The sequence below is a fragment of the Acanthochromis polyacanthus genome, chromosome 4, assembly GCF_021347895.1.
Source record: "Acanthochromis polyacanthus isolate Apoly-LR-REF ecotype Palm Island chromosome 4, KAUST_Apoly_ChrSc, whole genome shotgun sequence".
Lineage (NCBI taxonomy): Eukaryota > Metazoa > Chordata > Actinopteri > Pomacentridae > Acanthochromis > Acanthochromis polyacanthus.
In genome coordinates, this window is record NC_067116.1 from 20,608,990 (window position 1) to 20,636,558 (window position 27,569).

The 27,569-nt window shown below is 39.8% G+C and overlaps 1 protein-coding gene across 1 annotated transcript in view; it reads right to left on the minus strand.

Moving 5' to 3' along the window:
• The window catches only part of anos1b (anosmin 1b), a 49,556-nt gene extending 25,002 nt beyond the window's left edge, over window positions 1-24,554 (minus strand). The window contains exons 1-2 of the mRNA XM_022199762.2: window positions 24,175-24,554; window positions 12,275-12,322 (exon numbers count right to left, since the gene is read on the minus strand). Coding sequence (XP_022055454.1) covers window positions 12,275-12,322; window positions 24,175-24,342 — 216 coding nt within the window. The 5' untranslated portion in view covers window positions 24,343-24,554. The remainder of the gene's footprint in view (window positions 1-12,274; window positions 12,323-24,174) is intronic.
• Between the last annotated feature and the right edge of the window lie 3,015 nt (window positions 24,555-27,569).

The window sequence follows — 27,569 nt, forward strand, 5'->3', positions numbered from 1 at the left end:
ATTCATTAGTGAATTATGAATACATTTTTCTTAAGCCCTTAACACACACTCACGAAAAGCTTGGATGTACTTTGTTAGTTGGACTCGGACAGCAAAAATCGTGAGTATCACACAGCGATTCTACCAGCATGTGCCCCTACGGATGACAACAAAAGGTAAGAAACCACCATTTTGCTGTGTACACACTTTAATCATAAAGTACTGATGATGTAGAATGGACCGATGCTATTTAAAATACAGCTGCAGAATTTTCACGTGGCTCGTATTCAGACAGTTGAGTGTTAAAGGTTTAAATTCTAACAATATTCAGTCAAACTAAACACACTGCATCATTTAACATAAGCCTGTAGCTTACGCTGGATACTTCTTACAGGCAGAAGAGGTAGTCAAGATACAGAAGCTGGGACAAGCTGACATGGGAAGCAAACGTGACAAACTTCCTGCTTCTCAGAAGAGTTGATCATGGATTAATGCATATCAATTTGTCAAGCTGCCATCTGTGCATGGTTTTACATAAGAAACAACAGACGCAGCTGTACTGACCTCAGAACTGGCAATAAAAGCAGCTACTACAAGCATGTTGCACAGCCCAACCCTGCTCCTCCATTCAATAACATGAGCACTTTGGCAAAATGCATTTTTTGAGATTGGAACACCCTGACTGCAGCGCTTGAATGGACAGAAGTGATGTGATGTGCGTTGGACTTTACAAGTTTGTAAGGAAATTATGATATTTCCTTATACTATGAAAACTTGTCACATTCGAAGTCGTTAAAACCACAATGAATCCAAGCAACCGCACCCTTCATCTCCATGAAGAATTAAACCACAAGGTTTTTACTGCCACTTTGAAGCTTTTGTCCATAAAAAAATAACTTTGGCGAGAAGTGACACTTTAAGCCATTTCCCGTCGTTCTCCTCTGTTAGTTAATGATGCATTCTCCAAGGAGTCACAGTATGAAAACATATAAAGATAACACACGCACACACAAACGCACACAGATGTAACGAGATCCTTGAGTTTGATGTGTTTCTTCATCGAGCTCCCATGGGTCTCTTCACTCGACCACGTGCTTCTCTGAGCTTATGGTTGTCAAAATCTCCCCCAAAACACCCACACACACCACCACCACTTATATCCAGATACTCCCCTCTTTCCTCCTGTGTTGACACTGATTACTTACAGAAAAGCAGAATTTTTCATTCTCATCCACTCACAACCCATAAACCGTGTTTTTCCAATTCTTTCTAACCTTTCTATTCTCTTTATCACACCTTCACATTATCAGTCCTTTTCTTCATTCTGCTCCCTTTTATTCTCACCTCTGTACTTTTTTCCCCTCTTTTTTAATCACCCTAGTAACTCTCCTCTCCTTTGTCTTCTTCTCACCCTGACTTATCGTCCTCTTGCCTAAAGCTGAACCATTTATATCCACTGAAGTATTTTTACAAATGTCTTTCAGTTATGGACAATTGTAGAAACTGTGCACATATACACACATAAATATAACATCCTGGTGTGTATATCTTAGTAGTAAACAGAGTCCGAGTAATTTTCTATACAATAAATAACTTTTGCAAATACCAATAATATCTCCTCCTCTTCTATTTACAAAATGTAGCTAAATTAAAAAAATTGCATCTAGTATTGCTAGTTTACAAAGATGTATTTTTTGTTTTGATGAGATATCTTTTTAGTGATTTTTTGGAACAAACTGAAGTCAGTGCACAAGTGTTTTACTGTTTTGTACACTGGTGGTGGAAAATACAGAAGTGTATTTACTGAAGTTCTGCACTGAACTGGATTCCATTTCATTCTACTTGATACTTTTTCTTCACATCATTTCAGAGTGAATGCTACACTTTTTTGTCTCCCTTTTAATTAACTGCCAATAATGAATAACTATTGGACCCTATATAAACATGCACAACATTTAAATATTGCAGATATCTCTTGCCCTTATTTTTATTGTTGTAGTATATTTCTTTAGTCTTCAACTTTCACCTTATTTTTAGTACTTAGTTTTAATGTCTTCCTGATAATTGTACACAGAGAGCTAAGATTCACCAGAGTGAAATTCTTTGCTTGCATGTACCAACTTGGCCAAAAAAAGTTGTTTCTGATTCTGGTATCTTAATGTACCTGTAATGATAAATAGTATATAACATAACAGGTGCTCTGCAAAAGGAGTATTTTACCATTTATGTAAGTGTTGTTAGTACATACAAAAGTACATCTAAGTCAAATACTTTATCAATCTTTGCAAGGAAAGCAAGTATTCTTTTTTTACATTAGTAAAATAGGGAGTGAAAGGGAAGAAGAGGAGACAAGTGGGTCCAAGCAAATGGTTTAAGCTGAAAACATTCATGGTATGAAGGAAGTACACACCTTACACACTCAAATATCACTCAGAGGTTATAAATCATTGGAAAGTACATGTGCAGTATTTGTGTAAAAGGAGCTAAAGGCAAACAGACACCTCTGGACTTGAAGGTGACGTGAGTTATGTGTGTGAGAGAGAACGCAGTAGACACAGCTCAGGTCAGAGGTCAGAGATGTTACTGTTTAACACACTGTAACAACAGAGTGGAGATTAATGACTGTAAGTGTCCGTATGTGTGCACCGTTTACAGAAAGCTCCTCAGATATCTCTGTAATAATTAATCACGCACACGTACGCACACACCTTGTCTCCCGGCCCTCCTCTGGTCTCTCCTGCTGTTTTATGGCCTCACCTGCCACAATAGAGGGATGACAGCCACACTCAGCAAGAGGGAGGAGAGGAAATGGGAGAGGGAGGGGAGGAGAGATGTGGTTTCGGAGTGGATGGAGGGGGGGAGAAGTGAGTGTCAGTTGAAAAGGGGAGAGGAGATGAAAGACAAACAGTGAAACAGGTCCAGAGAAAGAGAGAGAGAGAAGGAGAGAGAGTGAGAGACAAAGGAAGACAGCCTCCAGATGTGTTCACTCTCCATACATGGCTAGTTCAGTGGATGCGATGTGAAAAACTATTTGCGTATATTTATGTGCTCAGTTTGTCGTCAGCATTTTCTATCATGTGAAACATTAAGGATAGCATTTATTATAGTTCTGATGATTATCTGAATAGTTTTAATGCCAAAATAATACGGGAAGAAAAAAAAACAATGATTTACTTTTTTTGCGCAACTTTTTAATTTGCACAAACGTGCTTTTTCTGCAAGAGAATTTATCTATCTAATTAACTGTAAAATACTTTCTACACCTGTACATGCTTCAGCTAGCAACAGCTGTAGGACATCAACAGAAATCTCTAAATTGAGACCAAATTTCAGCTAAACTTTGTTGTCCATCCACTGCAAAAAAATGATTTTTCATCCAGAGTGAAACCTTTGTTCAGCATCTTAAAGACAAAAAAATAGAACCTGACTGTTTCATCAGCTTCTCTCATGTCGAACCATGAGCTATTTTGAGAACGTGAAAGCTCTTTTTGAAGTAAAGAATAGCATCCTTTTCATGTTTTGTCCTGCAAAGCAATCCAGCAGATTTCCTGCTCAGAATCTAACACGGTGGCCCACATCGTAACACTGTGGTATAGGCAACAACTGACCTGTTCAGGCAGAATAACTGTCAAACCCCGCATTGCATAATGTAGTAAGACTCTATCCAGCTGCAGTAATTTGTAAAATGAGATTCTACAGATGATTTCAAAGGCTCAAACAAGTTTGCTTTATATTCTCAATATACACAAACATCCACATAGGCACACACTTCAGGCTTTGTGGTACTCGAGTGAAAAGTAGCGGAACAAGTTCCAAAAATCCCATCGAAAAGCATGTTAGATTTTTGCCAGACCTTTGGAAAAACATGTAAAACAACTACAGCTAACTGAAGTCAGCAGCTTGCGGGGGGACTGTGAAGGCTGGAGGAAAGACAAAAGAGGAAAAGAAAGCATGTGGACAGAGACAAATGAAAAAGACAAAAGCTTGAAGATCATTCAGTGCTTAACTTCTTCGCCTCTCGAACCACATGTGCCCACTGAGACCTCAAACTGAATCCTGCCAACACTTTCTCCCTCTGTGTTTCCCCTGATCATTGCTTTCTGTGACCTCTCCCTGTCACAGCAACAATAAAAACACAGCAACAAAAGGATGCTGGACTGACTGACTATCTGGGACAGATCAAGGAAGGAACAGACAATGAAGACATGGATGTGTTGGTGACAGGTGGTGCTAAAATATTTACATGTTTGTGGTTAATGCAAAAACAAAAACATAAGGTTTCATACAGTTAGCTGGTTCATTTACTCTACTATATGAAAGCTCATGTGCTTGTCCAAATGGTATGCAAACATGAGTTGGCATTTCTGACAACATTTTGACAGAATTAAAGTTACGGCCAAACAAATGACACAAATATCAACCAGACATCATATTAAACTATTTGACAAGTCTGAGCAGGCAGAATGATTGGAGATATCAGTGGGAAAGGATGAAGAAAGCTGAATGTCAAAATGGTGCCAGCAAAAGATGTGCAGGCTTATACAAGCTGTTGTTTTCCAGCTGCTGCACTGTCTGGTGCAAATTAAGCAATAGTAACCGATCTACTTTCAAATCTAAAGAGGAGGGAGTTTCAGACGGGCCAAGGGGATGACTGTCTGATAAATGAAAGTCTTTCTAAAACGTCCTCCTCTATCACTTCCTCCTTACTGTGGCCCCCACCAAATACCGAAAAGCTCTGCAAGAAAACATCGGAGGTACTCTGAATCTCAGTTGGGGTTGTTTTGGGAACCCCCAGGAGGAGCTGGAGTATGCAGCAAGGACATAAGGACTACTCTGCTTAACTGTGTGCCACTACAACCCTTATGAGTGAAGGGAAATGTATAGGTAAAGAACATTCTCAAAAATGCATGAATAGTGAAGTGACTCATGTCAGGTAGAGGAGACAGCTCTGAGGAAAGGCTGTGCATACGAAGAGAACTATGCCAAGTGGTTAATGAAAGTCAAGTTAAAGTAAGGTCATGTAAATCTCACACTTTCCCGGAATATGTATTTTGAGTTTGAGCTCAAAATACTTTGTATATTATTAAATCTACCATTCCCCTAGTTTTAGTGCAATTCCAAATGAGCTATCTAATTTGTGAGTCTCCATATCTGCAGATCTTTAGTCATAGTAAAAGTGATGAGGTATACAAATGATTGTTCTTCCCAAACAAAACACAAACCCAGCAGGACAATGCAGGGGAAAATGCATTTTAAAGTTACCTGTGAGTGACTAGAACTGGCTTCTCACTCTTGTGATTATCACACATTTGTATAGTTTTTTGTATTTTCAGTCAAATGTCTCAATAGGATTTGGAGATGTTCACAGGTTTGTTGACTTTTGTAGTTTGCTGACTTCTATAAAGACTGTAATGTCACAAACTGTGATTCACTGAGTAGCTGGTAAAACTCTCAAATTATTATTTTTCCTTTTTTTGATAGTAGTGCTTGTTTTCAAGTATCATTTGCTGTCATTGTAGTGTAAGCCATTCCTTCTTTTTAGGAAATTGGGATTATGCTAGTGATTGGCAGAGAGGAGCCCAGATGAAAAGAAGGAGTCCTGTTGTGACATCGTCCAGGGACACATTTGATCTATGCAGAAAGGAAAGAAAACACGAGTTTGCCTTGTGTCATTTTTGCTGGATCTCTAGACCCACTGGGGTCATGTAATTATGTTTAAAAAAAACAATGAAAAAGCTGATTTTAAATAATATGGCCCTTTTAAGAGCAAGCTTTGAGTAATGGAAGAGGAAGACAGGATAATAAGAGGAAGAGTCAGAGATTTGATACCCCTGCTATTTTGCTCTGCACCAGACCTGTTTGTTGTTGGACATCCTGCTGACTTAAACACCTGGTACACATTACTGCATCTACACTGCATGTGTGTGTGTGATCTGTAAGTGTATGAGAAGGAGAAAGAGATAAAAGAAGGAGGAGACAGACAGATGGAGGAACTGAGTGAGGGCTGGAGTTTCGTTTTTGTGAACTCCCATGTGTGTTTCCATGAGAGAGAGAGTACTGATGATGTGACACAAACCATATGTGTTGGGGCAACATCTGCCTGGTGTGTGTTTGTATGTCTTCAACAGAGAGACTGAGCACTGATGCAACAAAGGAGCACAGACACATAAAAGTCATCTATACCTGGTGTCTCATTTCTTTGATTCCTCTTCTTATCTCTTCTCATTTGTGTCGTAAAAGGCATTCCATTCACTAGAGAAGTAACTTTAGAGAAATATAAAGCACTGTGCAAAAGTTTACTCTCAAAGTAAGAGAGGGCATTTTCAAAATGTTATTCCATTAATAGTTTCTAATTTCATTCATTGTTATTTTTACATACTTGTGTTTTTTGCTTTTTCCATGTGAAATAATGAATTACTGCAAGTTCCCTAAGTGAAATAGATAACATGGGAAATTAAACCGAACCTTTTGTTTCACGGTTCACCACTTTGCGTGGGTGGGTGTGTGACAGCGAGGGATTACACTGACTATGTGCTGCACATGCTAAAAGTTGGTGAGAACAATTTGTTTCTGCACTGGTCCAAATCTGTGCAAGGACCCAAAAAGGAGTTAAGGGAAAACAATATGAGTCCCCAAATTATTCTGTAAAAGTCTCTGTCAAAAGTTATTGAACACGTCTCACTGCCAAAAGGCTTTATGAGATCCTGCAGTGTAACCCGGGTTCAGAATAAGTCACATTTTTTTTAGATTTGCCTGACTAACAGGGTTTAGAAATTTAAGAAAAATGTAGTTCCTCAGAGGAAAAGCCTGACAATCTAACTACGCAGACATGTTTTTCTTCAACAGATCAACAACTAATGACTGGTGTACTCATGGCTACTTCCTCCCCTCTGATTTTCTCATTTCCTTTTTCTTAAGACCAATTAGCAATTTCCAGTATGCACGCAAAGGAGCCAAAAACTGCAGTTGCGTAAACGGCCACTTGAGGTCAACTCCAGAAGTGAGTCAATGCTCACAGACCTCAATGTAAAAACGGTTAACTTCACAGCAGAAATAAACTAGTTTATAGCATAGTACAAAAAATGGATTTGGTCTCTATAGCTATTATCTCTCATTCATGACAACTATATGAAACAGTCTATGGTCTTCGCCGGGGTTGAGCACTGACAGGTGGCCACTTTGACTGACATTAGCTTATCATGCAGATGTGCTGGTGTTGGTGAGTAAGATGAGACATTGCAGTACAGATGTGGTGGAAGAAGATTAGAAGGAATAGTGTCACCTTCAAATTATTTTTACTGAGTAGAGATCACAGGATATTAACACTGTAACATGTTTCCTGGCCAAAATTAAATAACAGATCTAAGGAATACTTATCATGTCTGTTTTTAAAATACTGCTGTACTATTGGATATTATATAATAACATCAAATAAAAAAAAGCTTGCATTACATATCTGGTCAGATGTGTCAACTTGCTTGCTTTCCAAAGAATTAACATTTCTACTTTCCCCACTCCTTTGCTTTCTATTTGACTGTACTAGAACTAAAAAAAAATTGCAATGTTTAATCAGCATTTTACGGGCAAAATACTTGTCTGACTGTTTGGAATTATAGCCTCTGTTTATGTGTCTACAATTATCTAAAAGTACCATTCTCTTTTGATACTAGTACAGACATTCTAGTGTCATACTAGCAACTGCATCTATAGGACTAAGAGTTGACAGAAAGTGCAAGCAACTCTGTTAGGTGATATAATAGTGGTGTTTTGAGGTTAAAGCATAGACTATATATAAGACTTATATACGTATCTTTATGTACAGTCTATGGGTGAAAGCTAACATAAAGAACATGCTGAGGTTGAGCAGGAGTAATATCTCTCTGCTTATGTAAGTATGCGAACATTTGCTAAAGAAAACCAAAATACAAAGCAGAGCAGAAGCTGGTGGGAATGTCATTGGTTTTGTAGGTATGTCATAAACAATTCATCCTAACAGGGGTGGGGAATAAATGCTTGTAAAAACTTTCATGTCAATCTATCCAATGGAGCTTCAAGACATCTCACAGAAAACCACAGATGTCAGTGTCAAGGTGGCACTGGAGATCAAGTCATAGGCTGCATATAAAAACCAGATGTAACCTTTGGGTCAGAAAATGACGACAATGTGCACTTGCTTTAAACCTGCATTCTCTCTAACAGTCACCATGGGGTGACTCCATTGGTCGCAAAAAGAAGTCTGATAGTGTCAAAGTCTACAAGAAAAAGAGCCAACTTCTCACTTTAGTGGTTTCCTCTCTGAACATGCGAGTTTAAGGTATCAGTCGCTAATTTCATGTCCTCTTCCTTACAAAATGCTGTTCTTTGTGTAGGTTATGGTCACATTTGAAGTAAAGAGCAGAATAAAGCAGGGCTACTTTGTGACTGACAGGTCTCTACTGTATCGACCTGTGAAGTGTCCTCAGTTTCTCTGTCATACCCATCCCTTGCTCATGACATATGGTATCAAAAGAGCAAGAAGGCATTTGCCACGTGCCAAAGTCAAGGCTTCAGAATGGTAGTTCACAAACCAATGGATAACATTATATCTGCTCCATCCTCTTATATACATTCTATGGAGGACACCCAAATCATTAGGATACATCTCATGTTGTTGATATATTTCCTTCTGGCTCAGAGACTGACTAACATTACCATATCTGGAGCCGCTATCCTGCCCAAAAAATTTCAAACAATATCCAATTGTCTGTCTTGTTATACTTCACCGTAACCTAGTTTTGGGATATGTGGTGAAATAGAGCAGAGCACAAAAGCACCCTGGTCATTTTTAGCAATAATAAAACAGTCTGTGTAGAGTTTATAGTACTCCCAAAGTGCATAATCAATAAAAAAAACATCAAGCGCTAAACATCTCCCACATATCCTGTTAACAAATACACACACCTTGAGAGCATTAAACAGTGCTGGACTTCCTCTGCTGTGTAATTCATTATTTTGATTAATCTTAGCAATTATGACTAAGGACTAGGACATGAGCTTTTCTGTTCTAATTTATTATGGTTGGCCTGAGCCGGTGACTTTTACAAATTGGTCTGTATCCACTTTCAACAGACTGTAAAACAGTAAGAATTAATAACTTTTCAAACAAGCAAGAAGAGACACTGTACATGTCTGTGCAGTATCAAGCTGTCTGATAGGAAAATTGCGGTTCATACAGCGTCAGCCTCTGTTGGCTCATTTGACAGGCTGTTGTTTGACTTTGGCTACAGCACATCCCTACTTTGGTATTGATGCATGGACAACAGCAATCCATGGTATCAAAGTTTAGACATTTTGTTAAACTAGCAAATATCTTCCACACTAATACCCTGTGTCTTTGCTCAAGATTAATAACAGGAAAAGAAACAAAGGAAGAGAGAAAATACAGAAAATCAAGGACAGAACGGATAGAGATTAGTTTGGGTAAGGTCAAAAGAGCTGTGTGTTTGTGTTTTTGGTTTGAGGTGGCTGTGGGGGTAAGTATAGCTGAAAGCTGACGTCTGATGTTTCGCTTAGTGTGGTATCCCCTGCACCGAGATGTTGGTGGAGGTTTCTGGGGGGCATGCTCTTGGCTGCTGTTGACATTAACCCCTGCTGACCCCATTATAAATGCATACACACACTACTGAAATGCACGCTACAGAAAAAAGTTTCTCCCTTTTACCTTATCCAACTGTCATGTGAATTTGTAGCAAAGCTTGGAGATGTTGTAAGAAGCAAAATACGAGTCAGGTGTGCTTCCAGCTGGGTGGAAGCTTTTAGATAGGTCTGAACCTGAACGAAGAGTTCAGAAAACACATCAATAAGAAGCTAGACAGAATCTTTCAAGAAGTCATTAATACTGAGTGAGTTAGGGTCAGTAAGTATAAGGTCATGGCGAACAGATATTCAACAGACTTTTTTTTGGCTACAGATAACACAGAATCATTATTTTTGTCAAGCCATTAAAATGTTTTCTAACACTGCAAATATTTCCCTGAGATTAGGTTTTCATCGTTTAGCCTCTCTGATTTATAACATGATAATATGCATCAAAACATGGACACCCAGTCTATGTGTCTGCTATGAGACCAATGGTCTAAAACACCCTCAGTAATGTTCAGAAAGCTGTAACAAGCTGGAACCACTGCAGAGTGGACAGACTAACAGCTAAAAATACTCCTGCATGGAAACTCCTCTTGAATCGAACAAAGAATTAGCACGCACACACACTCACTGAAGGCTCCTGGCAGGCGGTGTTAAGTGAATACGCAGGGGCTAATTTTTGCCCCGTGGAGGATGGGTAATGAGGACATAGGAGGACAGTATTTTAACTGAAAACAACTTTTGCTATTACAGGAGCCACAGTGGCTTTAAAGATTCCATAGAGACATTAAGGGAAGGACAGACTCACTGTTTCATTGCCTCTTGAGACAGAAGCAGACAAGCTCCGCTGTTGTACAGTTGTGGCATCTAATTTGCTGTTTTAGACTTAGGATATCCTGTTGTGTTTTTGCAGACCCGTACTTACCGAAGGTAAATAAAAAACAAAACAAAAAAAAAACAGTGTGTTCAGATGTTTGTTTACAGCTCAAAAAGGAAAACACTTTTGTTATCATGATAAATGAAATTTTTTGGTTCTTGTAAATGGATGTAAACTGTAATCCCCAAAAATACTTGAACAATTTTAAAATATCATTATCCCACCTACAGTAACACAAACAGCAATAGCTGCATGTTTTATAGTAAAATTAGATGCAGAGAAAAATGGTAGTTCCTGCCCTTTTCCATAGATGTATATAAAATGTAAAAACTCAAAAATTAAATGCAGTCTATTACTTTTTATGTCGTCTATAGGGGCACATACTTGCTGAATCATGGCATGAAAGAGACTATATCTTCTGTAAGACACATGAGCAGATAAATGCTTGCATGCTTTTGGGCATTTTTGATATAGACTAGGGTGAAATCATAAGATCTATGTATTCATAACCAAGGACAAAAAATAAGGATAAATAAATAAATTATCAGTCAACAATTTATTTTAGAGTCTTTGAAAGTTTTAGAGTTATTTGTAGTGCCCAATCTCGTCTCTGCTAACACTATAACATTTATTCAAAGTTCCGGAGCTATTTCTTTGTGGAAATTAGGGCTGAGCACCGAACTTCGGTTCTTTAATGGCACTGACCGAAATGTTTCGATAGTAATGAGTATCGAAATAAGCCTCGTCTTTCGGTTCCATGTTCCGGTACTTATCACGTGACTATGATAAAGCAAACCTGTGATTGGCTGTAACATTACACCTGATTGCGGCAAGCCGGAAAAAAACATGCTGTGGTGCGCCCCGCCCGTTCACAGACAGGTTTCACGTTAGGTACACTGACTTTACTGCAGTTGTGTAGCGTGTCGTCGAAGTGGGAAAAGATGCCTCTGAGGTCTAAAATGTGGCTCTACTTTTGTAAAATGGACGCCAATAGTGTGCGGTGCAGCATATGCCAAAGCGGGTGGTAAACTCCATCTAAGGCTAAAAACCGGCACGAGACCGATAGTCAACAAGTACCTTAACGGAAAGTTGAAAAGAACTTTGAAGAGAGAGTTCAAGAGAGCGTGAAACCGTTAAGAGGTAAACGGGTGGGGTCCGCGCAGTCCGCCCGGGGGATTCAACTTGGCAGGCCAGGGGCGGCCGCTCAGTGCAGGAGGATCCCCCCGCGGGACCTCTCCCCAGGTGCGGGCCAGGAAGGTTCCGGGGCGAAGGTGGCTCAGTATGTACTGAACTGTACATTGCTTGCAAATGTTCTTTTGCACTGGAAATCACTGGAAAATTAAACTCAGATGTGAATGTGAAAAGTAATGTGTAATGCAATTTTCATTCTGTTTGAGTATATATTGTAAAACTGGTATCGAAAAAAGTATCGTTTAGGAACCGGTATTGAAGTGAAGGTATCAGTATTGGTACCGGTATTGAAACTTTTAGATCGATACCCAGCCCTAGTGGAAATACATATAATAATAACTGGTTCGAGTGGCCACTACAGAAATAATGACGAGAACCCTCGTCAGATTCTCTCAAAACTTCTAAAGTGTTTTTTTTTTTCAAACACATAAATAAGTTGCAGGCAGCGCTGCGCTAGAGACTTGATTAGAAAGTTATGGTTGGAGTTCTGATGACAAAGATTAGCCCATAGTAGTGCTGGACGGTCTTTGGTAAAACTGAAGCTAATAAATGGAACTGTGTACAATTTCCTTATAGTAGTAGGAGGTTGTGACTGTGTCTGCTTACCTGAGCGCAGCGTCTGTGGTTTTCACACCAAACCAGAACTTGGTCACTCTGGAAGAGATGCAGAGGATGTGGATGGATTAGGACAAACACATAGAGAAATAAATCTTTCACAGACAAATCCTGGGTTTGACATATTTTTCCCAACATTTGACTAATTCATGTGAGACTACTGTTGAACACACAAAGAGAAAGAAAGCAAAACATTGTTCATAAAAGGTCAATGGCTAAATTACATAACTAGAGTCAACGTGACATACAGACACACACACACAAACAGCCTTTCCTTATTTACATAATTATCGTCTGGGTGAAAAATGACTTAACACACTGTGTTTGTGGCTACGGAACCAGACAGTGACCACGTCACTTGGTGAGATGTATGTCTATGAGTGTATCTCTGAGTTTGTGTGTGTGTGTGTGTGTGTGTGTGTGTGTGTGTGTGTGTGTGTGTGTGTGTGTGTGTGTGTGTGTGTACACTTAATGGCTAAGTGAGTCAAGACCACCGGTAAACATGACTGCTACAACCACTGTGACAGACAGAGGGAAACCACAGGGACAGAAAAAAAGATGGACCAAGCCAACACCAATCTCAAATCTCTCTCCTAAGCTGACCTTTCCCGATCACTGATGAAACCTTTAAAAACTTATCTCTGTGTATCATTTTCCATGAGAATAACCCCTTCCTGCATTGAAATGGCCTAGGAGCAAATTTGCTGTTTCATCTAGAATGCGCAGATCTATGAAGTCCCTGCTTCTCTTTCCATTCATCCCACTGCCACTCTAATCAAATATTGTATTTTGAGCTACACAAGCTGGCAAACTGCACCTAATGACTGATTTTGAGGAAGATGGATAATAAAGAATTTCCCACCCAGCCTTAGGCTTGCTACATATAAAAGTTCAAAAGTCAGATGAAAAAATGAGAAGAGAAAGAAAATAAATGTAATGAACACACTGCATCATGTAAAACTGAAAATACATAATACACAAAAAGACTAAAAGCAGAATACAGTATTGACTGAAAAGACGAAGGCTGAAGCCCAAGCTTCTGTCATATAAAACAACACCTCTTACTAGAGGGTGTACAAGCGACACACAAGCTACACTCCAGACAATAACCAAACACAATTTGGGACTATTTTATTAATAATTCATTTATTGGCTATTTTATGATTGATACATTAGCTGTTCAATGAAATCCCAAAAAACGGAAACGGTTTCCATCATAATACATAAAGTATAGCATTTAAATCAGAAGAAGCACATGATAATTAGCTTAAGATTTTTCCTTTAACCGATTAATCAACAATTTCGTTGTTTCAGGACAACCTTGCATAACATCCTGTTGATCTCACAGTGTGAATGTCACTGCTTGTTTTTTGAATGCCCTTGTAGTATCCTTGAGCATCCCGTTACATTTTTATTAGACTTTTTCAGCAGTAATTCAGGGATTGTGAGCCATTTTAATGCTTTAAAAGGCAGACTGAAAACCTGTCAGCTGCTTTGAACATCTTTTACTGAGACAGACAGTTGTGTGGCAACCGAGCTGCTCTTCTCTGAAATGCCTTGTCATCAGCAGCACAATCATGATGCCATTATGCAACATAAAACATCTATTAGAATACTTGTGAGTGCACATTTGTGTACCGGCCTGTTGTCAGGTGTGCGCGCCTTCAAAGCATAAGCCTCTAGTGTGTGTGTGTTGGATAAGCCCCCTTAACGACTCTTAAAGCCTCTCCTGAGTGAGCTGTATTTAGCCTGAACCTAGCTCATCTCCACACACACACACACACACACACACACACACACACACACACACACACACACACACACACACACACACACACACACACACACACACACACACACACACACACACACACACACACACACACACACACACACACACACACACACACACACACACACACACACACACACACACACACACACACACACACACACACACACACACACACACACACACACACACTCTTCAGGACTTCTTCTCTTTAAGTAGCCATTGTGCTTCTGGTATGATGAGGGTTACAGGGGTTAGAGTTGGGGTAACAGTGCTAAGGTTAAAGGTTATAGATTAGGGGTTAAGGAATTTCACGGTACGGAAGTTGCTGCTTGACTCTTTCACTCTTAACATTCGACACAGATGCAGATTGGCTGTTTTTAGTGAAATAGTGGTAGCAAAACCAGAGCTTGATGCATGGAGGGTTTCTTGTACAGCCTCCAAGTCTTGCAGTGATGAAGTTACTGCCACTGGACCAGACCTGGATTTTTGCCAAAGCTTAAGAAGGAATTAAGCCTGCGACATACTTTTAAAGAAGTGTACAGACAGGTCAGTCAGCACAGTTAAAAGCTCCTTTCTGACAATGTGATGGGGAATGATGCCTGAGCTTTCTTCAACATTTCCAAAACCAACAAACTGTAAGCCACACTCGATTTCTGCAGCGATTGCCCATGTGTGAAAATGTTCAGTTCTCCACAAATTTTGTTTGCCTCATTCTTCTCATACTCTCAGCCCTGTCCATGTGCACTGCTACAGCTGCTTACTATTGCCTCGGTCATCCAGCTGTTGGCAGCAATGAAGAATTAGTCAGCTTTCCAAAAAGAGACACACACAGAGTGAGACTCAAATGAAGATTTTCAATAAAGTTCCTGACAAATATGTTCAAGTCTATAATAAATATCTAAAATAAATATTATTGGATACAATCTTGGAAGAAAAGCAAGGGCATTCTTGTTAAAGCCAGTATGCCTTTAAAACTAAATGAGCACTGATTGGGTGGACACCCTTGGCTTAACAGTAATCTGTACTAGTTGTTAAAAAGGATCATGCTAAAGCTGCCTCCAATAGGGAAAGACAAGAGAGAAGAGAAAGAAAGCAGTAGAGCACTGAAGTAATGGTGTAACCCCCTGATGAATAGATTAGTATCAAGTCTATGGGGACGGAAGAATAGAAAGAATAGATGAGAAGAGAAGCAGAGGAGCTGCTGTCATGGTATTACTATGGAGAGACACAGCACTTTCCTCCCTGCCCACATTTTCAGTTTCTTCCTCTCTTCAGGGAACTCTCCGATTAGAAAAAGAAATTGTTGTCAAGGTGCAAGTGATTGCGGCACAAATAATCCAGTTGCCATAGATACATGTTTTTATAGTATCAGGGAGAGGTGGAGTCTCTTAAATGTTAAAATTTCTTAATCAGCAGCTGAGAGGCAGCTACATTCTCCACTTATTGTGTCTGACAACATAGTGGAAACAACCTGACATACCCAAGCCTGAGATAGTAAACAGATACCAATTCTCCTGTGTAAGTGTCACCAGCTTCATTTCTATGTTCTGGATCCACAATTCAGGCAATGAAAAACATATAAAAGGTAATTATCGTGATGTAGTTATGCTGCAAACAGGCCTTATGTTCAGGTTCTTTGAAAATAAAGTAAAAAGCCTTTACAGGTTTTAGTTGCATGTCTCTCTCAAGTTATGTGGCGCTTTCGTGTTTCTGCTTAACATTCAGTGTTATTCACCAAAAACCTCACTCTTTACTTTATTACTTACTCGAAGTTTCATAAACACATAAAACATTTTTGAACATTTAAGATGCTACATGGTCGACATTCATATTTGCTTGCTAACAGACTTCTTCTTCTGTGTCGTTTTATGTTAAATACGTGAACCACCATATAATCAGCAGACTGAAGTGAAACCGGCAGCTCGAATGTGCATCTATGCCTGACTATGCATACACAAGGTAAACAATACTAGAATCCCCTGACAAAAATACTAGAAACACTTCACAAAGTGATCCAACAGGAGTGTATGTTTGCATGAATGTGATTGTCAAACGCAGCACATGTTGGATGATAATAGGCTTTTACTGGATGACTGTGCTGTTATGCTGGAGCCCTCTGCATTGGCACCCTCAATGCATTTACGGTCTGGCTCCTTTCTAATTAATGAGAACGCTTTGTTTTTTATGTCAAGCTACTGTCAGTCTTAATATAGCATGGCGTTTCTTTACATTAGTGAGGCAGATTTTGCTGGAGCAGTGGAGCAAATTCTACTCAGACATCCTTTCAAACAATCCATTTGTGATGTTCAGTCAACTCCAGGAGATATTTTGTGATGGCATTGAATAATTTGCTGCTTTTACTACTTTGGCTTCTGTTCCTCACATTTCCCAGAATGTCTTTTGAAAGCTGCCAGATGAATGTACCTGAACTTTTACATTTTACGGTGGGTTTTATTGAGAGACTCATAATGACAAGATTACGGGTGAGAGAGTATTACAGCTGCACTGCAGTCAGGTCTGTAAAGGTTTCTGTAAGTATAAACTCTGTACTTTTCCCTGTGTGACTGTTGAACACTGGAACAAAATTATAAATCTAAAGTGTTTGCAGTTTCAGTTCTCTATCAAACATAGAGCAGGAAAAGGTTTTGCTGATCATACAGCATATTTTTGTATTTAAAAAGGATGCAGACTCATTAAGACAGGTCAAACCATTACACTGTTGGAATCTGGCACATCAAATGGTTTTGAATCTATCTCATGTCTGTATTATCCGCAAAATCCACATTCCAGGGATTGTGATTTTGGCAGGATCGCTCTGCTCTTCTCCTGCATCCTTAATCAGGATGGGTTGAACATTCGTCCACCAGCAGAGGATATAGGATAATTCAATTCACATTCTCTTCCTTCTCCTGCTGCTACCCATTCATATTACCGTCCTGTGGTCACTCTGTCACTCCTTCTGTCTTTCATTTGGACCCTCTAACTCCCCACATTTCTGCCAACTCCTGTAAAAATGACAGGAAAGGACCTGAAAATGACGGTGATGATAAACTGTGGATGAATAGAGCTGAGGACAGTGTAGAGGCCAGTTAAACAACTCCAGACTTTCATAGAAGAGATATAAAGCAGTGTTTCTCCCCTGCTGGCCTCACATCTTCATCCTCTCTCTTAATCTTCTTCACGCTCGCTTTCTTTTTTTGTCTTCTTTGCCATGACATCCCCCAGTCTCAGTCACTCAGCTTCAGCCTCCTCTGCACATTAATGCTCACACATATGGATGTACACATATACACATTCATCTCAAGTCAATTTCATGGGACATATTTGCTGTCAGAGCCAATTAAAGCAGTTTGGATGGGTCTGTGTGCTGTATGGCTATTAAACGGTGGTCAAAGTGAGGTTTTGTAGGGTCTCAGAGTGTATGTGTCTGTCTGTGGCAAAACAGCTGCACATGTTAAAAAAAAAAAGTCTGAGGGAGAAAGAAAAGGAAGATTGGCAGAAGCTGGCTGGAAGAAGAGAAAAGAAGTTGGATGTGGGAGACCAAGAGGAAGCAGAAGGGAGGGAGGGTACTGAAAAGAGCACAGGGACACATTCTAAAGAAGTGGAAATAAATATTAGTTAATAGGAGCAGGGAAAAGATTGGAAAGGATGGGAAGCAATTCTAGTTGTGAAACAGGACGCAATAAATTCTGGCGACTGCTGTTCATCTGGCTGACGTTTAGTCTTCAGGATTGTTATATTAATGGTAAGCCAGCATTTAAAGACTATATTTTTATCTAAAGTGGAAGAACATTGCAAAATATATTTACAAAACTCACATAAAAGAACTGCACGTGCTTTTGTTGCGTTTTACGGTTCAAGCACCGATGAAATTCCTGCACTTTTGCACACAAGACACCCTACATGAAAAATATCAAGAGAATTTCCCTTCAAGCCAGCATATGATGTATGACAGCACAAAAACTTGCAAGAATCCCATTTTATTTTAATGATGGATTTCCATATGGTTGGATTTCATACCAACACTAAAAACACAGGGTCTTAAACTTTTTCTTTCCTTAGGCCTGGGATCCACAAGAGAAATTTGTCACGAGAGAGTCTTTAGAAAGAGAACTGACCCACGGAGTAAGAAACACTTGCACTAAAGGACTTCCACATGGCTGTGATGGTTGCTAAGTCCACAGCAATCATTGTTGAAGAAAAACAACCTGATATTAGCCATTGACATAAACACACACACACGCACATACACACACACAGAAACACGTGCACCATGGACATGCACGCGCACAGCTGCACACACCCTTCAGTGTTTGAAAGAGAGTGAGATATAAATCTCACTTCTGCCAGATGCAGTGATAAAAAGTGTGTGCAGGAGAGACAGAGTAGGAGTGTGTGTGTGCGCGTGCATGTGTGTGTGTGCGTGCGCATGTGTGTGTGTGTGTGTTGTGGTCAGTGTTTGTGGTGAGATGCAGTAGAAAGTCTATTTAACACGAGGCATTAACTCTGCTAATCACACCCATATGACCAGGAGCAAACACGGCTATGGTGTGTGTTGTGTGTATGTTTGTGTGATGGATGTACCATGACTAACTTCCACACAGCAGAATATAAAGTTTTTCCCAAAAAGCCCACGTTGAGGTCCGAACATTCCCGACAGAAGCACCTAATTACGCTACGTGTGTGCGCCTGTGTGCATTTCCGTGACTGTGTGTCAACGTTAGTGTTTGCGGTGTCCAATATCCTGTAAACAACCAGCGTCATAACAAAGTGGTTGTTACACGGTCCTGAACCTTCAAACCTCCAATCATTACGTCTGCACTTTTCTTTCTGTTTGGATCCATCAGTAAAGAACACTCACAAAAAATTCAGGAGAAGATCATCATTTAGAAAAATATAAGCTTATTTGCTTTCTTGTCGGGAGCAATAAAAGAACGTCTGCATTGGACGTAAACAGAGACATTTTAAAATGGAAACCCACCATTTATAGTGTGATGAATAAAAAAAAACTATGACAGAATCTTTAATGCCAGTGATGATGGTTGTAAGACACACATGCTGCCTTTTCCCCTCAAAAAAGTCTATCACGTTGCTGCACTGATGTGAAGCAGTACCATGAAAGTACGTCCATGTGTATTTGATGTGTAACTTGTGTAGAACAAACACTTTTTCAACCACCAAACTGTCTGATAGGTTTTTTTTTTTTATTATCAATTTTACATATGATTCCATACATGCAGTTTTTAAGCCCCAGTGACCACAAAAGTAATTTTTACAGAGGTGTTACCAAGATGGCCGCCAAGTTTCGAGACACGTTAGGGAAACTCTGATATGAAGCTCGCAGCCAGCCAACTTAGCTTAGCACAAACGCTGGAAACATTCAAAGCTACTTGCCGGCCAACCAGTGTGGACCAAGAAGTAGCCTGACATATAACCCTCAGTAAAACTCTGACTTCTTCAATTTTTAGCTTAGCACAAGTTTATCACATGAGCCTTTCATTTCAGGCTAACTGTTGTTCCCATCTCCAGTGTTGGTCAAAGAGCAACCTGCAGGTTGGTCATCTCTGTGAATTACTCTGGAGGAAAATGTCAGAAAAACTCAAACCAAGTCTACACATGTGCCTGAGTAACATGTAGACTAGTTTTTGCAATTGACTTTTATGTCCACCTCAAAAAAACGTACTGGTCATGATGACACAAAATGAGCTGCAGCCAACAGTTGTTTGACACCGAAGATGTCAAAAACGTATATTCACACACGTATGACACACCATGACTGTATAATTAGGTGGCACGGTAACCAGGAACAGATTGATACAAAAAATAATGGCAAGAAATTGGAAAAAAAAAAATGGTGTAAAGACAACTGGTGGAGAACTGGGCAGGTGTCTTGGTGAGTGTCCATTAGTTGGTAATGTTAACTAACGGCATGTTACATAACATCTCTTGTCAGGACACAGCTTGTGAGACATTAAGTATAAATTTGTGAGCAAGCTGATCTTTCAGTTTGCATGCTGTTGGTTTTCCCTTCATATTTAAGGTGCAGATAATGTACATGATAATGATCCTCTCATCTAACTCGTGAGAAGAAAGTAAATGGACATTTTTTAAATGGACTTTTCCTTTAAGTTCAATTCTGATCCTGCTAAGAAAAAATAAAACTGTGGTGGGAAAAAGAAGAATGGGTTTACGTGTCACCTATAATATGCCATCACAGTTCTGATGTGGTAAAAGAATCTGTCTGTCTAGAGTAACAAAGCCAAGCCGCTCAATGCCTTCCCATTACAGCTGTGATTTACTGTCTCAGAATTTCTTGTCCTGGTTTCAGGTGAGAGTAACTCCTACACCACCACAACTTTATCAACATCTATGCCTGGTTCTGCCGATCAAATGACAGGGCAGTCACAAAGCTGCAGAGGTTTTATCTCAGAGGTGAATCAAACAAGTCTTTGTCTCCTGCCGTCACTCACCTTTATGCCTGTCTCTCTCTACTTGCCTGTCTGCCTGCATATCAGTCCACTTCTTTAGTCTGTGTATCAGTTCACCATGTTGTCTGTCTTCATGGATGTCTATCACACCTGTCTGTGTGTCTACCTGTCCACTCTCTCTCGTCTTTCCATCCTTCTGCTTGCCTTCGTGACCGAGTCTGTCTACCTGCCTTTATCTCCTCGTCTGTCTCTGTGCAACCTGACCTGGTCGTTGTCTCTGGTCTTTTTCAGAGCGTGACTGGTTGACTGACCAACCTTTGGGCTGATTAGATTTACCTACCGCAGAGCAGCTGGGACGTACAAATACGCACACATACATAAACATGAATGCACAGGCAGCTCATTCAGCCTCGCACTGGCCCTCAGCCCTGGCTCGAACCCCTACGCCATCCGCTCATCACCACCACAGACCTGTGAGTGTCTAAGACACGCAGTCTAATCTGATCTACTACGTATGTGCAGAAAGATTCAGCTCCGCAGGCGAGGCTGGAGTTTTTTTCTTATTTTTAGGAGTTTGCATCAAGGAAGAATTTGGGAATATGACAACATACCAACACATATACACATTTGTACACACACACACACACACACACACACACACACACACAAAAGGGCTATAATTACACTATTACACCATACAAGGGAAAGTAGTGGAAAACCCAGAGACGCAGCAGAAAGAGAGGTGTAAATAGAAAACTGGTGACTCACATTCTAGTGGCTACACACCAGCCACACACACACTGAGAGAGAGAAAGAGCCAAAAACACAGGGTTCACCCACATGAAGCCAGAGGAAGCAATGTGTGTGTTTGTGTCTGAGTGCGGTGACAGAGGAGGATGAGCAAAGCTCTGGTTGGCCTCACTGATGTTGTAGTTACTGAAGCTGTTATCAAAAGGGATTTTTTTCTTTTAAACGTTATGTTCTCAACATGAATGAATGCTCTAACAGACAGTCTCTTCCACCCATCAATCACCCTGTGTGCTCTCTAAACTGTCCTATAATAGGCTCAGGGAGTGATGCTATTTCCCAGGATGTGGCAGAGAAGAAACTTGTTTCCTTGTTTGCTCAAAGTTTATATGTTCATTTTATTTTGGCATCAACACACAGAGTTTTTGAGGTTTCTTTATAATTTAAAACAGTGTCTGAGTCACATATCAACACTTTTCTTTCTGATTCATCCTGTTGATTCATAATGAATCAGTGTTGACTTCCATTTCTGATGTGTTTTAATTCAAGCTGTGTTAAATCATCATTTTTAATCACTGACTGACCTCTTCATTATTTTTTGATCAAATAAACAGTTAATCCAACACTCAGTTTCCCTGCTGGCATCTTAAACCACTGGTCTAAAATTCACTTTTGAGAAGTTAGAAAAAGCAAATCTATTAGTTGAAATATTATTCACAAATAATATTCAGTTTACAATGTAACAGAGCTGAGAACAGTACGGTATCTTCACATTAAAGAAGCTGACGCAAGCAAAGAATGGAATTTTTGATTGATCAACTCACTTTACAGATTATGAAATGAGATGTTTGTTCACTGTGAACTGATTAATTGTTAATATTTCAGCTCTAAAACAGTTGATTAGTAACAGGTTCTTGTTGGTTCTTTTTTCTAATTTACATAGTATCACTGAAACTAGTGAAATCATCAAAACAAACATTTTAATAATTATATTTTAAAATGACACTTACCCTTACATGGACAATTTTCTGTTCAAGCAACAAATCAGGTACATAAACCTTTTTTGTCTTTTTGTTGATTGAGGGATATTTTCTCTCAAGTCGTCGTTGTCTGATTGCAGGTTCAGACAATTCTGAAGGTGGAAACACACCATTCATGTTCATGTCAAAGTGGAAGGCAGCATTTTGTTCACTTTTCAAAGTGAAACCCAACTGGAACGTCTGGTCTGCCTGCTACCTCCCAGTCAGCTGGTTTGATTTCCATCACTGCCGTTTGATGCTACACATTTGACTACTGCACTCCACTTCATAAAGTTTAAAACAAATGTTCCCTTTCTTACACCTCTGTTCCAGAAAGACCACCACACACACACAGACACACACCAACACACACACCTCAGTGTTACAGAGTCATCCAGGGGCCACCCTCATTACCCAGCACACAGGTGGCGGGGTCTATTCTGGATGGGCAAGGACCAGACCAAACCTTTGTTTAATGCATGAACATATGCAAACCCACACACACATACACACTTTCTTCTGCACACCTCAGAGCCACTGGGGCTGAACTCTGTGGTTAATGACTTTCCCACCCACTACACAGCATGCACATGTTGAAGCCGTTAACGATAAGTGGCTTTTCGAACTTGGTAACGTCCTAATGTCCCCGTTAATCTCACATTCCTCACTACAAAGGCCACGGTACATGGGCCAGCAATTTCAGTGAGATGAGCTATTTTGTGAACTACTAAAAACCAGAATGCAAACTTCTTTTCAGCCTGATTTTGGCCTTCTGAGCGCTGACATGGGGCAAGCTCAATCTGAGCAAGTTTGTAAACATTTGTCCAAAGCTTCCTGATGGAAACACATGTTGGAAACAAAATAGTTTGAGTCCAGATCACAAAATTTATCCTGATGAATAATATAGGCAATAGGTTCTGTTCTGAGCTTTTCTATCCTACATTACAGAATCGCTTTCCTGATTTAAAAACTCAGTGTACAACACTACATTGAGTGGCTGTTGGTTATGCACGGACAATAAAATACATTTGAAAGCAAAACATGGCAAAATGTATTTAAATAATCCTTGATGATAACTACACTGATGACTATGGCTACTCAAAGCGAGCAACGCCCTTCTTGAGAGGAGCACAGCTTAGGAATTATTTTTTCGTATATTGAAATGTTTTAGAGAAGCCTAGTGATAAAATTTACAGATAATGTCAATATCTGACTGAGTGCAGATTTAACCATTTGCAGACAATGCTGCAACTGCAAATCCACTGCAAGATCACCATGTGTATAATGACAGAATTATTTTATATTTATTGATTACTGACTGCAAATGACTGATTCAAGATCAACATTGTGCTCATGTGTTGCCCCACTTCTGTTAGTTAGACATTTTAATACTTTCTTTTGTGTATTCTTGAAGGATGAGCAGCTATGAGTGTAATAAATATATGTTTGCTCAAATAATAAAACAGCACCAAGTCAAATTACGTTGCTATCAACTATTGTGTACCACAAACAAACTCTGCTTGTCGCACTGAATGACAGCATATTGATGCAGACTTATAGAGGTGCAGTAGCTATATGTTGTCAACAGCTCAGGCAGTGACTTCAAATGAATTGCAAACTACTGGAAACACATTAAACGCAGCTTCCAAGCAAGGTTTTTGGGAATAAAACTAGTCTAAAAGAGCCTACTTGTTAGCTTACATTCATTCAAAGGTCACATTTTTGTGTCTCGGGTCAAGTCAACCCAATAGTCAAACTGTCAAATAGTGTCAAAATGTGTCTGTCTTCTCATATCGTGGCTTAGAATTTATTCTGTATGAACCTGTGTTCATGTTGAGAGCTGACAGAAGGTGACAGGCGGCTTCAGGTAAACAGGCTGTGGGGTAAATAGCTGCTACGTACCTGAAGGTGTCTGAAGGCGGCCGTTAGCTGGGTCATGTGCAGAGTCAGGCACCTGGACGTGCATCTGGCGCTGTTGATTTTCTCCTGGACATCCTCCTGCTCCGGTGAACTCCTGCGAGCTCCAGTCGCCGCCAGCATGGCGCACAGCAGCACCAACCGGACTGACATTTCACCAGGAGTAAACAGCAACGACGTCAAATAAACTAAACAAACGGCGGAGTTTTCCCTCCTCGTGCGCGGCTTCTCGGCGTCTTGCTCTCGCGACCCTGGAAGTTGAGAATGAAAGCATCTGCGCTCGGCTAGTGCCTGCGCGGCGCGAGCAGCGAGCGGAGCGGCTCTCTCCCCCTTCTCACGGACACGCCCACCGAGCACCGGCACAAGTGTTCTTCATCTTCATTATCCTGATGATCATCATCATCGTCACTCAGACCGTCACTCCCATCACTTAAGGCGCAACACAGCGGTCATTATCATCATCATCCTCTTCTTCATCATAGTCATCTGTTTCTCCTCCATCTTTGGCGCTCATGCAGCTGAACACCTCCATCATTATTATAATCGCTTCCAAGGTTTTCACCCTCACTGGCATCATTGTACTTTAAAAAGTCATTCAAGGGAGCTTTTCCCAAGATCAAATTTACTGATCATTAATTAAATGAGTTGTGTTGACATAATAATGTTGGTAATTGCATCAACTCAATATTGTGTGTGAGATGAACTCAAACTTCTGTATTGGTTAATTTGAACCCCTTTTCAAGGTGAAGTAAGGTAATGGAATTGGCTTGGTGACTTTGTAAAATATTTGTCACTGTCCAGTCCCCTCCCCTATAATGATTTGAGAGATTAGGGCAGTTAGAGTGGCAATTAAAAAAAATAAAAATGAAAAAAAAAACTTTGATTGTAGAAAATACAGAAAAAATAAAATATGTATAAATATTTTCACATCTAGAAAAGAATATATATCCACAGTAGTGCAAAACGACAAATGACTGTAAAACTACTGTAAAAGATCGATGCAGACTGTTTTGTTGTTGTTGTTGTTGTTGTTGTTGTTTGGAGACCAAGCAATTTTTATTTATTTTTTTACTATGTACAGGATCTACATAGGCTGTAGTCAGTGCAACAGATCAGCACCCAGGAGCAACAAGATATGTGCATTTGTTTACAAGTATAGTAAAGGCAAAAAATAAAAAATAAAAAGTTCAGTTTTAGGGTCCTGGCTTTGTGCATCACAGTTATCATCTTTAAATTTATCATTTTCCTCTTCTACAACATGATGATGAGTCACAACAATGATCTACATCTTCATCATTAATGCTTTTTTTTCTCTCTCACTAACTAAGTAACATTTGATTTGTGTTTTTTAAGTCCTTCTCCAATCATTGATTAAATCATTAAATAATCCCTTACATGTAACTGTGTTCCATTACTTCCTCTAGAATGTGCGGATCTATAAAGTCACCAACTCTTACTCCTCCCCACTCACTGTTGCTCGAGCACACCAGCTCACCAACATCTCTGCTCAAAGGCTGTAAAACTACTCAACACAACACAATGGCACATTGTAAGCACGTTGGAGTAATTCAGCCATACGTGTTGGATGGAAGACAATTTATGGAAGAACAATGATGCAGAAAGCCCAGTCCCGCAAGTTGACAGGATTGGTTGTCCAGATTTGTTCAGATTTGATTTGTTAGAATCACAGATGTGTGAATCTGTGATTTTGAGACTATCATCAATGCGCTGCAGTATCAAAGTATAAGACAGAGAAGTGGTTGCATGAATTCAAAGCACAGAATTAAAAATAAAAGACTATAATTATAAATGTGCTGAATATTGGATATGATAATCAGCCGGTCATTATCTTCACTCTATTGTCTTCTTAGTCACCATCACCATCATCATCATCATTATAGTCTCACATACCAGCAAATTTAAGTCACCACTGTGATATAATCATCTTCTTTTTATTTCTTCTTGTGCTCATCTATTTTTTCCTCCTTATCATTATCTTTATGATCTACTTTCCTCTTCAGCATCATCTTCACTTCCACCATGATATCGATCTGCATTTCAAAATCATTATTATTGTTGTCGGAACCATATGGTAATCTTCTTCCGTATGTCAACAGCATTGTCACGATCATCATCCTGCATATAAGCATAATCTGTGCCTCTGAGATATTATCATCTCAGAATGCAGGACTCCAAAGCAGGAGAACAAAGAGGCAGGTAGATCAAAGGGAAAGGAGCGGGATTCAGGAAGGCTAAAAATACAAGCAGAGAACAAACAGTCCAAGGAATGCTGGAAGGCAATGGCAGAGAGCACAAAGACAATCTGTCACATGGTGAATGTTGAACCAGTGGTTTTAGCACTGAGGGGACTAATTAAGGAATAGATTGCAGGTAAATAAAGAGGTCAGGTGACACTACTGGTGGGAAAAACAGGGTGGCTGGGAGTGGCAGGTCTGCAAAAAGTGGAGAGTTAGATGATGGGAATCCAGGCAGCCACACTAAATAATATTGCAAAACATGACACTACTTCCTCATAAATGTATTTCTTAAGTCACCTTAACACATCTGTCATCTATATCATTCTCATTTTCACCTTTACCCTCTTCTCTAACAGTATGAACATAAGCGTCTTCTCGATTTCAATCATCATCATCTTTAGAAATGTCTGGAAGATCAAAAGAAATCCAGCTAAAAGTGGATCAAACATCCGTAGAAGCACTACAGTGAAGTAAGAGAAAACATTTATAGCCTAATGGTTTGCATGGCAGGCTATGGTTCTAGGCCTATTAACACTTTATCATTACTGTTATGAAAAACAAACTTCCCTTTATAGTCTGGGAAACCTCTCCAAGGGTAATTATTGGACTAATAAAAGAGCATTTATTAATGGGAAAGAGAATTGAAGAATGTGTTGAGGTAGGTGTCTGTCACAGAGCCAGTCGGTGTGTTAGTCACCACTTTTTGACAGGAACTACAGAGCCAAGTGGGCTTTTCCAGGATCAGGGCCAAGTTCTACATGTTTAGGACACAGGGTTGAAAGGCCTATTTGTTTACATGAAACTGTAACCCAGCATAGGAGTCATCTCTTCTGGCGATGAGATGTAGAAAGAATCACCTAGGTTTTGATTTAGGGGAAATGGAGTCATATAAATATTAGTAAGTACTGGCAGGAAGACTGCTGTTGGCCCTTTAGTGGAAAGCAAACTTTTCCCTTCGTCCTGTATGGAAAGGCATACATAGTGTAGGTTAATATCTAACAGTCTTGGCTTGTTAACCCTCAAAACTAAGATATCCAGTGCTGTAACTAAAGATGATTATCATTATGTTCTCAATTAATCATATTTTAATTCCCCACAGCCCAGGGTGATGTATTTCTATGA